The sequence below is a fragment of the Chiloscyllium plagiosum genome, chromosome 13 (assembly GCF_004010195.1).
Source record: "Chiloscyllium plagiosum isolate BGI_BamShark_2017 chromosome 13, ASM401019v2, whole genome shotgun sequence".
Lineage (NCBI taxonomy): Eukaryota > Metazoa > Chordata > Chondrichthyes > Orectolobiformes > Hemiscylliidae > Chiloscyllium > Chiloscyllium plagiosum.
The window spans coordinates 34123915-34137822 of record NC_057722.1 but is presented as its reverse complement, the minus strand read 5'-3'; the positions used below and the strand labels follow the sequence as shown (position 1 = coordinate 34137822).

General features: G+C 39.2%; 1 protein-coding gene across 1 annotated transcript in view; it reads left to right on the top strand.

Annotated features, from left to right (window-relative positions):
* LOC122555904 (transient receptor potential cation channel subfamily V member 6-like) overlaps nucleotides 1–13908 on the top strand; it is a 124432-nt gene that overhangs the window by 60399 nt on the left and 50125 nt on the right. The window contains exons 2-3 of the mRNA XM_043702170.1: nucleotides 2897–3019; nucleotides 8648–8788. Of these exons, the coding sequence (XP_043558105.1) occupies nucleotides 3010–3019; nucleotides 8648–8788 (151 nt within the window). The 5' untranslated portion in view covers nucleotides 2897–3009. The remainder of the gene's footprint in view (nucleotides 1–2896; nucleotides 3020–8647; nucleotides 8789–13908) is intronic.

Below are 13908 nucleotides of genomic sequence, written 5' to 3'. Positions count from 1 at the left end.
TATCTGCCTGCGTCTCCACTTTCAAGGAGCTATGAACCTGCACTCCAAGGTCTCTTTGTTCAGCAACACTCCCTAGGACCTTACCATTAAGTGTATAAGTCCTGCTAAGATTTGCTTTCCCAAAATGCAGCACCTTGCATTTATCTGAATTAAACTCCACCTGCCACTTCTCAGCCCATTGGCCCATCTGTTCCAGATCCTGTTGTAATCTGAGGTAACCCCCTTCGCTGTCCACTACATCTCCAATTTTAGTGTCATCTTCAAACTTACTTACTGTACCTCTTATGCTCGCATCCAAATCATTTATGTAAATGACAAAAAGTATGGAACCAAAGTGATAGTTGCAAATGTGCAATATGTAAATGACAAAAAGTAAGAAACCAAAGTGATAGTTGCAAAATGTGCTATCCTCAAATTGGATGTAGAAAGGTGTGTGGAATTCTCTGCCACAGAAAATGATTGAAGGGATTAGATGTAGTTTGTCATGCTAGCGGGATCAAAGAGTATGAGGAGAAAGTGGGAACAAGGCACTGAGTTGGATGATCAGCCATGATCATATTGAATAGTGGAGTAGGTTCAAAGGGCTGACTGGCCTATTCCTGCTCCTGCATCCTATGTTTCTGGGATGTTTCCACACAAAGGTCACAATTTAAAAATAAAGAGTCACCTATTTGAGACAGCTGAGAAGTGTTTCTCATTGAGTGTTGAGAAACTTTGGAACTCTGTTCCTCAGAAGATATGGAAGCAGATTCTTTAAATATTTTTAAGGCAGAGCTGGGTAGATTCCTGACAGGCAATGAGATAAACGTTCATCAGTGATTGGTGGAAGTGTGCAGCAATCAGGTCAGCCATGATCTTATTGAATGGAGGAGCTGGCTCAAGTGGGCTGCTATTGCTCAGAATTTGGATGTTTGTTCATTGTCCATATGGATGAAGATGAGAAATTAAAAGGGAAAATCTGCAACTTTTGCTATGCTGGCAAGTACACTTCACTAGATTGTTTAATTTCCACTGAAGGATGAATTTGCAGGCAATTGACATGTATATTATTGCCCTGTATTTCTTACATGTGAACTTAACTAGCCAAAAAAAAGGAATAGCTACAGTGAGGAAAGTTTTTATTGTAAATGCACCCATGACTTCTTCACAGATCAGTATAACTCTAGTCCAACAAGCAATGTAATTTATTTCCTGAAATATAGTATTGAAAAAAAATGAGAAAGAAAGGGCAAGAATTAAAGAGGCTTGATGCAAGGCTAGAAAAGGCTAATGAAGATTGAAAGGAAACATTGTTGAAATGGAGAAATATATGGTCCTGTGACAGAAACAAACAAATCTCCCAAATTAACTCGAGAAAAAACATAGCAAACTGACAAATAAGCAGCAGGTATTTTTTAATATGTCTCTAGAAGGTGAAAGGAGATTGCATCAAGATTTAGAATTCCATGGATGAATTGATTAAAACTAAACAGAATTTAAAATATCAAATAATTTTTGGAATATATCAAACATGGGGAAGGGAAGAAGAAAGTTGGAAAGTTTGAAAGAAAATAGGAGAAAGACAAACCAATAAAGCAGGTGATCTAAAGACTATAGAACTCTTATAAGCAGATTAAATGTAAAGAGATGGAAGAGGATAGGACAAGGTGAAAGTCTATTTGTGAATGTTAAAAAATCTGATTTTGCATTGATTTTTACAGTTAATGTTTCACAACATTGGAGCATTTTGAGGAAGTGACAGATTAGCAAATCAAATGAAACATCTAGTGTGAATGGATTTTCAGAATAAGTAGGTGGCTTATAAACTTGTTATAAAAATATAGGTACATGTTATTGGATGAAATATAATGGAATAAATAGAAAACTGGTTGAAAGATAAGAAAGATAGATTTGGAGTTAAGTGGCTGTTGCTCATAGTTGAAGTTGAAAATAAACTTGGATGTGAAGATGGCAATCTTGACGTTTGCTGACAACACAAAGGTGGAGGATTTGGCATTAAGTGGATTAGTGGAATGGAATCACAGTGCTTTATATACATAAAATGTTGTCATATATTTTGTGGGAGGCAAAAACATGAAATGGAAATTTGGCTAAATAGAATGACATTGTATGGATGAAGTTAAAACTCACACAACACCAAGTTGTAGTCCAACAGGTTTATTTGAAAGTACTAGCTTTCAGACTGCTGCTGTTTCATCAGGGAGCTGAAGGAGCTACGAACAGCGCTCTGAAAGCCAATACTTCTAAATAAACCTGTTGGACCATAATTGGCGTTCTGTGATTTTTAACTTTGTCAACCCCAGTCCAACACCAGCACCTCCCCATCATTATATGGATGGCCAGACAGACCTAAAAGTTTAGGTGCACTATTCCCTGAAAATGTGAAAGCACATAAATACCTCCATAGTCAAGGGCAATATAACTTGAGTGATTAAAGTGGCAATTATTGCAACTTCTAAAGTATTTACACGATTGAAGTAGAGGAAGATTCCAAGCTATGGTGAGAGAGCAAGACACTGATATTTGTTTTCGATCATTGTCATTAAAAATGAGCACAGGTACAATGAGTTGAATGCCCTCCTTCTGTAATGTAAGCTTTAGTGATTTAAACACCCCATTATCCATGCCCATGCAAACCTGATAGAACACTAGGAACAGACCGATGACACAAATTTTCTTAACAATTTTATATGTTCCTATATAATGGAGGAGCCTTGTAAATTTGTTATTGTTCCTAGTACTTACAGAAGAGAGGACTAACAGGAATAAATAGTTTTATTCAGGCAATAGGAAAGCAAAATCATACTTTTCCAAAGACTGTGCTAGTTATCTTTCCTGTTTTATACTGTGATGGATGTATATCTATGCTTTTAAATCTTACCTTGTTATATTATAGGTGCTGTTGGAGAAACTGTGTTACATGTTGCAGCATTATATAACAGTAAGGAAGCTGCAATTATATTGCTCAATGCCTTTCCATTCTTAATTGATGAACCAATTGACTGCGAGATGTACAAGGGTAAGTGGCTGTAATCTTTGATTAAAATATCAGAACAAGATATACCCATCTATCAGAAAGTCATTTGTAAAATGGACACTGTGGTTTTATTTAACTTCAAATACTTTTCCTTATTAGAAGTTCAGCTTAGTCAGTGTATACTCACCTACTATATGGTGCAGAAAAGTAACAGTGACCATATTGTATCAATGTTGTCAAGGGCGAAAAGCCAAATGTGCACAGCATCAGATTCTGTATGAAGTTTTAGTGATAATGGTCTAGGAGGAAAATGTTACTTTTACAAACAAAGGTCACTTTCTTTCTTCTTCCTCTGTCTTTGTCAACCACTCTGAATTCCTGTTCTTTTGTAAGTTTCTGTAATAGGTCATTATTATCCCACTTTGCGTCCTCCACTCTTTGCCCTATCCATCCCAGCCCTTCACCCAACTTGCTTTCCTCAGAGGTTCGACCAAAACTCTGGATGTACCTTGAAGTCTGGATCCATTACAGGTTGCTTCCCTCAGGATCATTCCAGGTGGCGCTGGTGAGTTAAATGGTCAACAGTTGCCGGAGAAAGGACTTCCTCCCCAGTCGGGCCGGAAAGTCACTTTAATTGAATTAACAGTCTGACAAGCATTAAGTGGCTGTGGGGGCCAAACACAACATCCCATATTTGGTTACAGCATTAGGACAATGGAATACTAATTATAAATGATGGTCAGTTGATTTGTGACTGTGTATTTCGTTTTCTTCATCTCTGTGTCATTGACATTACCAGTCAACCACTCTTGTTTCTCCTTTTAACTTTATCACCTTAGCATTTGATTCTTGCCTTCTTCCTGGGTGACTGTTCAATCTCTAACAGGAATCTTTGATGTCCTGTTTAATCTCCAGTTAAGCTTCAAATTCCATATCCAAAAGAGTGATATTGTAATTTCGCTCATTTGGATATGTTAACTTCTCCAATCTCCTCTTTATTGCCCTCCCAACTCCACTTCCACAACCAACACCCACTGCCACACCATAGTTTCCAGTGTAACTGGAATATTACCATCTTTGCTCGATCCAAAATAATGTCCTATGCATCTGTCATCCCTATCATTCCCAGCTTAAACAGGTTCCCCATCACTATGTGTACTGATTTCAAAATCTTCATCTCCAAATCCCTCCATGGCTTTGAACCTCCCTGCATATATCCTGTATCCTTCCATTTATTCATTGTTCATCTATTCCTGATCGACCATGTTTTTCCCTTACTGATTTGTCAGCTGTGTCATGACCCTCCACCACTCTGTTTGAAATCCCTTTATTTGATTTCATTCATCCTCATCTTCCAAAGCTCCTTAAAGTCTACTCCTTCAAATTTGCCTCAGTCATCTCCTGTAGTTTCCTCCATGTCTTGCTTGGGTCCTAAACCATGAAATACTTTGAGACAGTTTTCTGTACTGAAATAACTTTATTAGGAATAGGAAAGTGAATGATTTCTTACATAAACTTCAAGAACACCAAGATCAGGTATAGCCCAGCAGTCAGGACGGTGACATTTCCTAAATTTTGTGCCCAAGTATAGAAGATGAGAGGAGTATAGGATATTTCAAATTCCAATCACAATAATCCTTGTGATGTTTCTGACTGACTTTGCCAATTCAGTTACAACTGGGGCAGCTTTATATTGTGTAACTAGTACTATCAGGAACTGGGTGCCCTATTCAATTCATTTTATGAAGACCCTAAGAGTGAATAATAATCAATTCCCTATCAGTTGGAGTTAAGTTTAACCCTAGAGAAATGCACTGTGAAGTATCATATTATCATCCAAGTTTTTTCAGAAATTATATCATGATAATGTGACCTTAGATAGAGTAATTATTCATGAGCAAGAAAATTGCTGTAAAATAAAAGCCTATCTTAAGGCCAAACTTGAATAAAAGATTTGTATTTCTTTGGTTGTTTCTCTAAAGATATTTGTATGTTCAGTAAATAAAGGACTTTTCAAGACATTTTATTGGGCTGTATATATTTATTTTGACATCTGAATTATGAATAATGTGTTATCAGTAATTAAAACCATTAATATTTTGAAACCAAATTAATGTGTGCATTTTCACAAGTTTTTAAATCTGTGCCATGAAGACTTCCAACTTTGCATTACTAGTTCAAAGTTCTTGTTACAGTGAATACACAGAAGTGCTTGTTGATATAGGGTAGGATTGTCATTCCTGGGTTTTGATTCTTCCTTCAGGATTAAATACAGGTCAGGGAACTGAGAAATGTGAGCAACAGAGAAATTTTTGGAGGATGTGATCAGTTACGTAGTTACCTTTGGGAGTCCTGTCCAGTGTTGATGTAGGGAAGGCTATAAAGTCTGGAAGGTTAGTCAGAGGGTAATCGACAGTGAAAGATTACCAACCCCACCATCAGACGTGATGTTGCTAAATTATGAAGGGGAGTACAAATGCATCTCTATTACTGTTTGCTGATCACAAAAGAGGTAAATGGTGAAGAGTGGAAGAGATTGGACATGAGGGGGATAATCTACTACAGTATTGCAGACAGTTACAAATAGGGAGGAGGTGACATCATAGTAATATCACTAGACAAGTAAATCCATGGGCTAAGACTAATGCTCGGGTTCAAATCCAACCACTGCAGCTGATGGAATTTAAATTCAATGAATAAATCCTGAATTAAAAGCTGGTCTTGCTAATATTGACCATCAATCATTGTAAAGTCCATCTGGTTCATTGATATCATTTAAGCAAGCAAAACTGCTGTCCTAACACCGTCTGGCCTACATGAGGTTCCAGAAACACAGCAATATGGATGAATCTTAACCGTCCTCTGAAATGGTTTTGCAAGCCAATTACTTCAAAGGTGATTAGGATAGGCATGATTGCTGGCATTGCCAGAGATACCTTCATGCCATGAAAGGAAAAGAAAAGTTATGTTAAGACTGAAGTTTTTCCACATTGGATGAAGTCTCTGCCTCTAATTCTACCTGATCTGCTGCTGTGAGGGTGTCAGTGCTTCTTAGAAGAGCAAATGTGATAGGTACCAATGGAAATGCAGTTAACAGAGTGCCCTCAAATAAGCACCGGGGGGTCCAACTTGTTACTGGTCTAGGGGATGCGAAGCATTTCCCCCCATTATTCAAACTCCTTTATAAAATCTTGGAAGCAGGAAGATATCATGGAGTTGGTCCAAAAGGGTGTCTTTCTGTCTTTTTTGGGCTTCTCCACCTTTGACCCATCTGTAGTCCTGTATTCATAGGCCATTGAAAATTCAGCCCATAATATTAGCTCAAATAATTTTCTATAGCAGAAAGGCATTCACATTATTTAATTGTTTTTTTTTTGCAAATTATTAATTCGTGTAGTGAAAATGATGGATCAAGTCATGAAGTTATACAGTACAGAAACAGGCCCTTTGGTCCAACTCATCTATGCCAACCATGTTTCCCAAACTAAACTAGTTTCATTTGCCTGCATGTGGCCTACATCCCTCTAAACCTTTCCTATTCATGTAACTATCCAAATATCTTTTAAATGTTGTAATTGTACCTGCATCTCCACTTCCTCTGGCAGTTCATTCCATATAGGAACCACCCTATGTGTGGGAAAAAATTGTATGTCAGGTCCCCTTAAATCATTCTTTTAAATTTTTCTCCTTTTTCCTTAAAATTGTGCCCTCTAGTTTTGAACTCTCCAACTCAAGGGAAAAGACCTCTGGTGTTCACCTTTTCTATGCCCCTCATGATTTTATGAACCTCTATAAGGTCACCAATCAACCTCCTATGCTCCAGTTTCTCCTTTGTAATTCAAACCTTCTAGCTCTGATAACATGCTTGCAAATCTCTTCTGCACCTTTTCCAATTTAATAATATCCTTCTTAATGCAGGGTAACAGGAACTGTACATAGTACACAGTGGCCTCACAACTCAATGACTTAGCATCTGCAGCCCTCTGCAGCAATGATACACCACCCTCCTCCTCCTCAGTTTTAAAGGGTCATTCCTTCACTCTGAGGCTGTCCCTCGTGTCCTCGCCCTATTGATATTGCCATCTAGTTTACCTGTTACACAAATGCACTGCATCAGGACTGAAGCTTGAGAAGGAAGTGCTATGGTAATGATATAAGAACTGTCATCCACTAAGACAGAAGAAGAATTAATGGGTTAAGCAATTTGTTAAAAAAAAGTCTAAAAAAAAATCACATCTTAAAAGAGGTAAACAGTCTCAAAGTCGAGGGAGAAGAGGCAGAATATTGAATTCTAGGAATCTGACTTCAGGAAAGGACAGTAAGGACTGGGGAGGGGACAGAAACCATTAAATGGTTGTGGGAGTGACAGTCAGGATTAGGTAGTGGACCCTCAAAGTTCAACCTCATAGAACATAGAACATGACAGCGCAGTCAAGGCCTTTTGGCCCTTGATGTTACGCCGAACTGTGAAACCAATCTGAAGCCCACCTTACATACACGATTACATTTTATCCATATATTAATCTAATGACCATTTAAATTCCCTTAAAATTGACAAGTCTACTAATATTGCAGGCAGGGCGTTCCACACCCTGACTACTCTCTGAGTAAAGAAACTACCTCTGACATCTGTCCTATATCTATCACCCCTCAATTTAAAGCCATGCCCCCTCGTGCTAGCCATTACCATCCGAGGAAAAAGGCTCTCGCTGTCCAATCTATCTAATCCTCTGATTTCTTTTATGTCTCAATTAAGTTGTCCCTCAGCCTTCTTCTCTCCAATTAAAGCAGCCTCAAGTGCCTCAGCCTTTCCTCATAAGACCTTCCCTCCATACCAAGCAACACCCGAGTAAATCTCCTCCTGACTCTTTCCAAAACTTCCACATCCTTCCTATAATTGACGACCAGAACTATACATAATACTCCATGGGAGAAGGTCAGGTTTCTATTATTTTGTGGGATACAGGTATCACCACCTCTGCCCATTAAGTTGTCTGGGGGCAGTTAAGAATCAACCACATTTTATAGGGCTGGGATCATGTGTGGGCCAGACCAGGTAAGGTAGGTAGATTTCCTTCTCCAAAGGACATTGGTGAACCAGCTGGGTTTGAATTACAATCAACAATGTTTGAAACATAAAACATTATTTGGGAACTTGACATGATAGATACAGAAAGGTTGTTTCCCTTGGTGGGAAGAGTCCAGGACAAGAAGGTATAATATTGAAGTAAGATGTTGCCCATTTAAGCCTGAGATGAGCAGTGTTCCCTCTCATACTAATGAAAACATCTTCTCTACATCCACTCCATCCTGGCTTCTCAGTGTGCTGTAAGTTTCAGTCAAATCTCCCTTCATTGTTCTAAACTCCATTGACTAAAGACCCAGAGTCCTCAACCACTCCTCATATGACAAGCCTTTCATACCTGGAATCATTCTTGTAAAGCTCCTCTGGGCCCCCTCCAATGCCAGCACATCCTTCCTTAGATACAGGGCCCAAAACTGCTGACAATAGTCCAAATGTAATCTGACTTGAGCCTTATACAGCATAAGCAGTCCATCTCTGCTGTTGTACATCTCTAGCCCTCTCAACATTAGAAGAATACACTCTGCACTTGTTACGAGATGGCATGCTTTAGTTTGCAATAACTGGAATAAATTATCTATCTTCAGGTGAAACAGCTCTGCATATTGCGGTGGTGAATCAGAATATTGACCTCATTAAGGAGCTGCTGGCTCTTAATGCAGATATCAAACATTCTCGTGCTGTAGGAACTTTTTTCACTCCAGGAAAAGATTGCCGATGTTATTATGGTACGGTAAGATTTCTCAACTGTATTAACAGTAAAACAGTATTCGGAAATGAGTTAGCTGTTTTGGATTATGTATATTAGCACTCTTAATTGATGCGGTGATGTTTCAGATTTGATTTGACCGATGGTGATGTTGGTGGGTGCTGCGATTAATCTTAATATTCCCAGTTTAAGGGAGGCAATAGAACAACAGGATATTAATTTATGTGCACTGATTCCTACTAGAAATGGAGGAAATGAAAACATGATTCAGCTTGCCTATTCTATCCCTCATGATCAGAAAACAAATGGATTGTAGCAGGTCAACTTCAGAACTGAATAGTTGTCACATCGGTGTGAGATTAAAGGAATGCAGGTATTTATAACAATGTGTAATGTCAAGGTACTGCATTCAGGATAGCAGCAAAGAAAACTGAGAGTGAGGGGGAAGAACAAAAAGTTGTCTTTCCCACTTGGTTCATGCATTGGCCATCATCTTTTCTTGGTGGAAATTATTTGCCTCCATCGTTAATTTTGACTTTGTGTGATTTAATGTGGAAGTGATGACGTCAACTTTTCTATATTTTTATTTCCATTGACTTCGATGAAAATAATGAGTGAGATGTAAAGGTTTCTGATTTGAAATCAATCATTTTTGAAATGTTTGCTCATAAATTGTTCAGTCCTATCTATCTTTGAGTAGGTGGTGGTGAACCACTTGAACTTGTAGATTATGTGGGGTAGTGTTCTAAAGCTGTAAGGAAGGAAGTTCTAGGATTTTGTACCAGCAACAGCAGGAAGGTGATTTCGTTCCAAATAATGATTGTGGGTGACTTAGCGGCACAGTTGAAATCTGCACCAGTGTCTTAGCTGGAGTGTCTTATGTGGAAATACTTATTGTTATCCCTATTTTGGAGATTATATACTAGAAAAATAAATTCAAGAGTGAGAAGGACCGTTGGAATTCAACTGTACAGTGTCATAATGTTCTCAGTACAGCATCGGATTAGATTTGAATAAACTTGATGTTCTTATTTCTACAAATTGTCATACTATTCCGTTTATTGAGGAGTAAAATACTTTTTTCAATGTGTGTTAGAGGTGTACACTTAATTAACTTATTCTGTTTATTGAGGAGTAATTTAAAAAAAAGATTATAAATCCATATTTAAATAACCTTAATTCATATTTACTTATCACATTGACTGGTTTGACGTGAAGTATTACCCTAGGATTACCTTAACTATAAAATGTGATCTTCTATAAATTCGATGTGTTCCTGCTTTAACCATGAAATTCACTTTCTTTTTTTACAGATTTGTAAAGGAAGTTTCCTTTAAGTCTTACAGCAGGTCTTTTGATATCCTGTTTTGTCACCCCTGTTCCCAATAACCTTTTCCAATCAATTTTGGATGGAGTTAGGTACATTCAAATGGAAACAAAAACAGGTTGTTTAATTCGCAGTATGACCAACAAATCATGGAATTCCAATGAAACCACTAGTGGAGTCTTTATTTTGAACCTAACAATCTTGGAATGAAATGGGGCAGAACAGGATCATTGGGTCTATCAAGCCTGTGCCTGATCTTTGAAACAGCTATACAATTAGTCACAATTCCCTACTCTTTCTTCACAAGCTTGAATCTTTTTTTTCCTTTTTAGTGTTAGCTGATTTATTTTTGAAATATATTATTTGATCTACTTCCCTCAACTCCACAGACTATATTTTACAGCCTAAGACAACTTGTTGCATAAAATATTCTATCTGCCCTCTGGTTCATTTACTAATTACCTTTTTTTCTCTTTGGTTAACAATAACCTTTCCTTCCTTACTCTATCAATGCATCCAACATATATTTTACAAAGGTTAGGCATAACTTTTGTTTTTGCATTCCACGCCTCTGTTTATAAAACCAAGAATTCTGGATGTTTCTTCAGCTTGTCCCACCACTTTTAAAGAAAACGCACATGCATCCCCAGGTTTATGTGTTTCCACGGCCTCTTAAAGTTGTATTATCTGTTTCCTCCTTTACTGTGACATCAATAGCATCCTCTTCTACATTATTGGAACATGCAGAGAACTGAATTAGTGCCTCTACTTTTACAGCAAGGCCTTTTTTGGTTCATAATCAATTATCCCTTGCTTTGATTGCCTTTTTGCTATTTATGTATTCATATAAGATTTTTGGGTTCCATTTTATATTTCCCTGCTAATCTATTCCCATGCTGTCTTTGTCCCTTGTGTTCTTCTGCAGTTCTTTGTAATTTTTGTATCCAGCTTTGTTCACTCCCAAATTATGAACTCAACACTTACCATTAGCAGTCCAAGAATATGGTGCTGGAAAAGCACAGCCAGTCAGGCATCATCCGAGGAGCAGGAGAGTTGACATTTCGAGCATAAGCTCTTCATCAACCTGATGAAGAGCTTATGCTTGAAATGTCAACTCTCCTGCTCCTCGGATGCTGCATGACTGGCTGTGCTTTTCCAGCACCACACTCTTCGACTCTGACCTCCAGCATCTCCAGTCCTCACTTTCTCCTAGTTACCATTAGCATCCTATTCCTGTTTCATTTTCATTTCTATATCTTTAGTTATCCAAGAAGCTTGAGCATTGAATGTCCTTCTTACATTTGTGATAATGTGTCTAATGTTTATTGATGTTTTGAAAACAGCTCACATTACAGAAGAGGAAGTGCCGGAGGTCTTAGAAAATACAAAGGTGGATAAATCTCCTGGACCTGATTAACTGTATCCCAGGGCTTTGTGGAAAGTTAGGGAAGAAATTGTGGGGTCCCTAGCAGAAGTATTTATATCATTCATAACTATAGGTGAGGTGCCTGGGGATTGGAGGATGGCTAATGTTCTGTCTTTATTTAAGAAAGGCTGTAAGGAGAAATTTGGGGACAATAGATTGGTGAGTCTGACATCAGTGGTGGGTAAGTTGTTGGTGATTCTGAAAGATAGGACTTATATGCATTTGGAGTGGCAAAGAATGACTAGGGATAGTCAGCATGGTTTTGTGTGAGGGAAATCGTGTCTCACAAACTTGTTTGAATTTTTTGAGGAAGCAACCAAGACGACTGATGAGGGCAGAACCATAGGCATTGTTTACATGGACTTCAGTAAAGCCATTGACAAGGTTCTGCACGATAGACTAGTTAGTAAAGTTAGATCACATGAGATTCAGGATGAGCTTGCGATTTGGATTTAAAATTGGCTTGACAATACAAGACAGAGGATGGTGGTGGCGGGTTGTTTTTTTGGACTGGAGGCCTATGACCAGCAGTGTTCCACAGGGATCAGTGCTGAATCCACTTTTGTTTGGCATTTATATAAACAATTTTGATGAGAAGACAGGAGGCATGGTTAGTAAGATTGCGAATGACACCAGAATTGGTGGAATAGTGGACAGTGAAGAAGGTTATCTAAGATTACAAAGAGATCTTGAATAATTGGGTCATTGGGCCGAGGAGTGGCAGATAGAGTTTAATTTGGATAAATATAAAGCATTGTATTTTGGTAAAGCAAACAAGGGTTGGACTTATGGAAATAATAGAAGGCACCTTTGAGTGTTGTAGAACAGAGAGCCCAAGGGTTCAGGTACAGAGGCCTTTGAAAATTGTGTCACGTGTAGACAGGGTGGTTAAGAAGGTGTTTTGCATGCTTGCCTTTATTACTCAATCCTTTGACCACAGGAGCCGAGACTCTGGTGCTGGAAAAGCACAGCAGGTCAGAGAGCATCTAGGGAGCAGGAGAGTCAACGTTTCGGGTATAAGCTATTTATCAGGAATGAGGCATTTGGGCCAGGGGGCATGAGAGATAAATGGGAGGAGGGTGGGGCTGGGGGAAAGATAGCTGGGAATGTGATAAGTAGATGAAGGTGGGGGTGGAAGTGATAGGTCAGAGGGGAGGGTAGAGCAGATAGGTGGGAAGGAAGATGGGCAGGTAGGACTGGTCAAGGGGGCAGTGCCAAGTTGGAGGCCTGGGACTCGGATAAGGTTGGGGGAGGGGAAATGAGGAAACTGGTGAAATGCACATTAATTCCGTGTGGTTGCAGGGTCCCAAAGCGGAAGATGAGGCGTTCTTCTTCCAGGCATTGGATGGTTAGGGTTTGGTGATGGAGGAGGCCCAGGACCTGCATGTCCTTGGTGGAGTGGGAGGGAGAGTTAAAGAGTTCAGCTGTGGGACAGTGGGGTGCGTTGTGGGTATCCCAGAGATGTTTTCTGAAACAATCTGCAAATTGGCATCCTGTCTCCCTGGCGTAGAGGAGACCACATTGAGTGCAATGGATACAGTAGATATCATGTGTGAAGTACAGGTAAACTTCTGTAGGATGTGGAAAGATTCTTGGATGGAGGTGAGCGGTCGCAGGTTTTGCAATTACTTTGGTGGTAGACGAAGGTGCTAGGGGTTGGGGGTGGGTTGGTGGAGGCATGGATCTGACAAGGGAGTCATGGACAGAGTGGTTTCTCCAGAATGCCGATAGGGGTGGGGAGGGAAAGATATCCCTAGTGGTGGGATCTGTTTGTAGGTTGCAGGTTGCCGCTTAATAGTTCCTTCTAATGTTTCTCAATTCCAAATCTGTCTTTAAACCCTCAAATACATCATTCTTTTCCTGTGATGTAACAGTAACTTAAAACAAAACCCCCTCTTTATTCTTCCATCTCTATCATTCCTGGAAGCATTGTTAAGAATGCCTATTTCTTCCCTTTGCTTGAGAAAAGTCTGGCTTTCAATCACACATCTTCTGCTTCTACATTCATTAGCAAGTAGAGATTACTGCATTTGAGATCCTGCTTGTTAATTTCCTTCATTGCTCCTGAAACAAACCAGGACTTCATCCTTGGCTGACTATATAATTACTTCCTAGATGTACATTAATGTCTGGATGTCCCATTCCTTTTGCAAAGTGAATCATCAAATTCAGATGGCGGGATACAATAAGGCATGGTGGCTCAGTGGTTAGCACTGTTGCCTCACAGTGCCAGGGACCTGGGTTAGATTCCGCCCTTGGGTGGCTGTGCAATTCCAGACAGACATTCTCCCTGTGTCTGCATGATTTTCCTCTGGGTGCTTCGGTTTCCTCCCACAATCCAAAGATGTGCAGGTTAGATGAATTGGCCATGCTTAATTGCCCATAG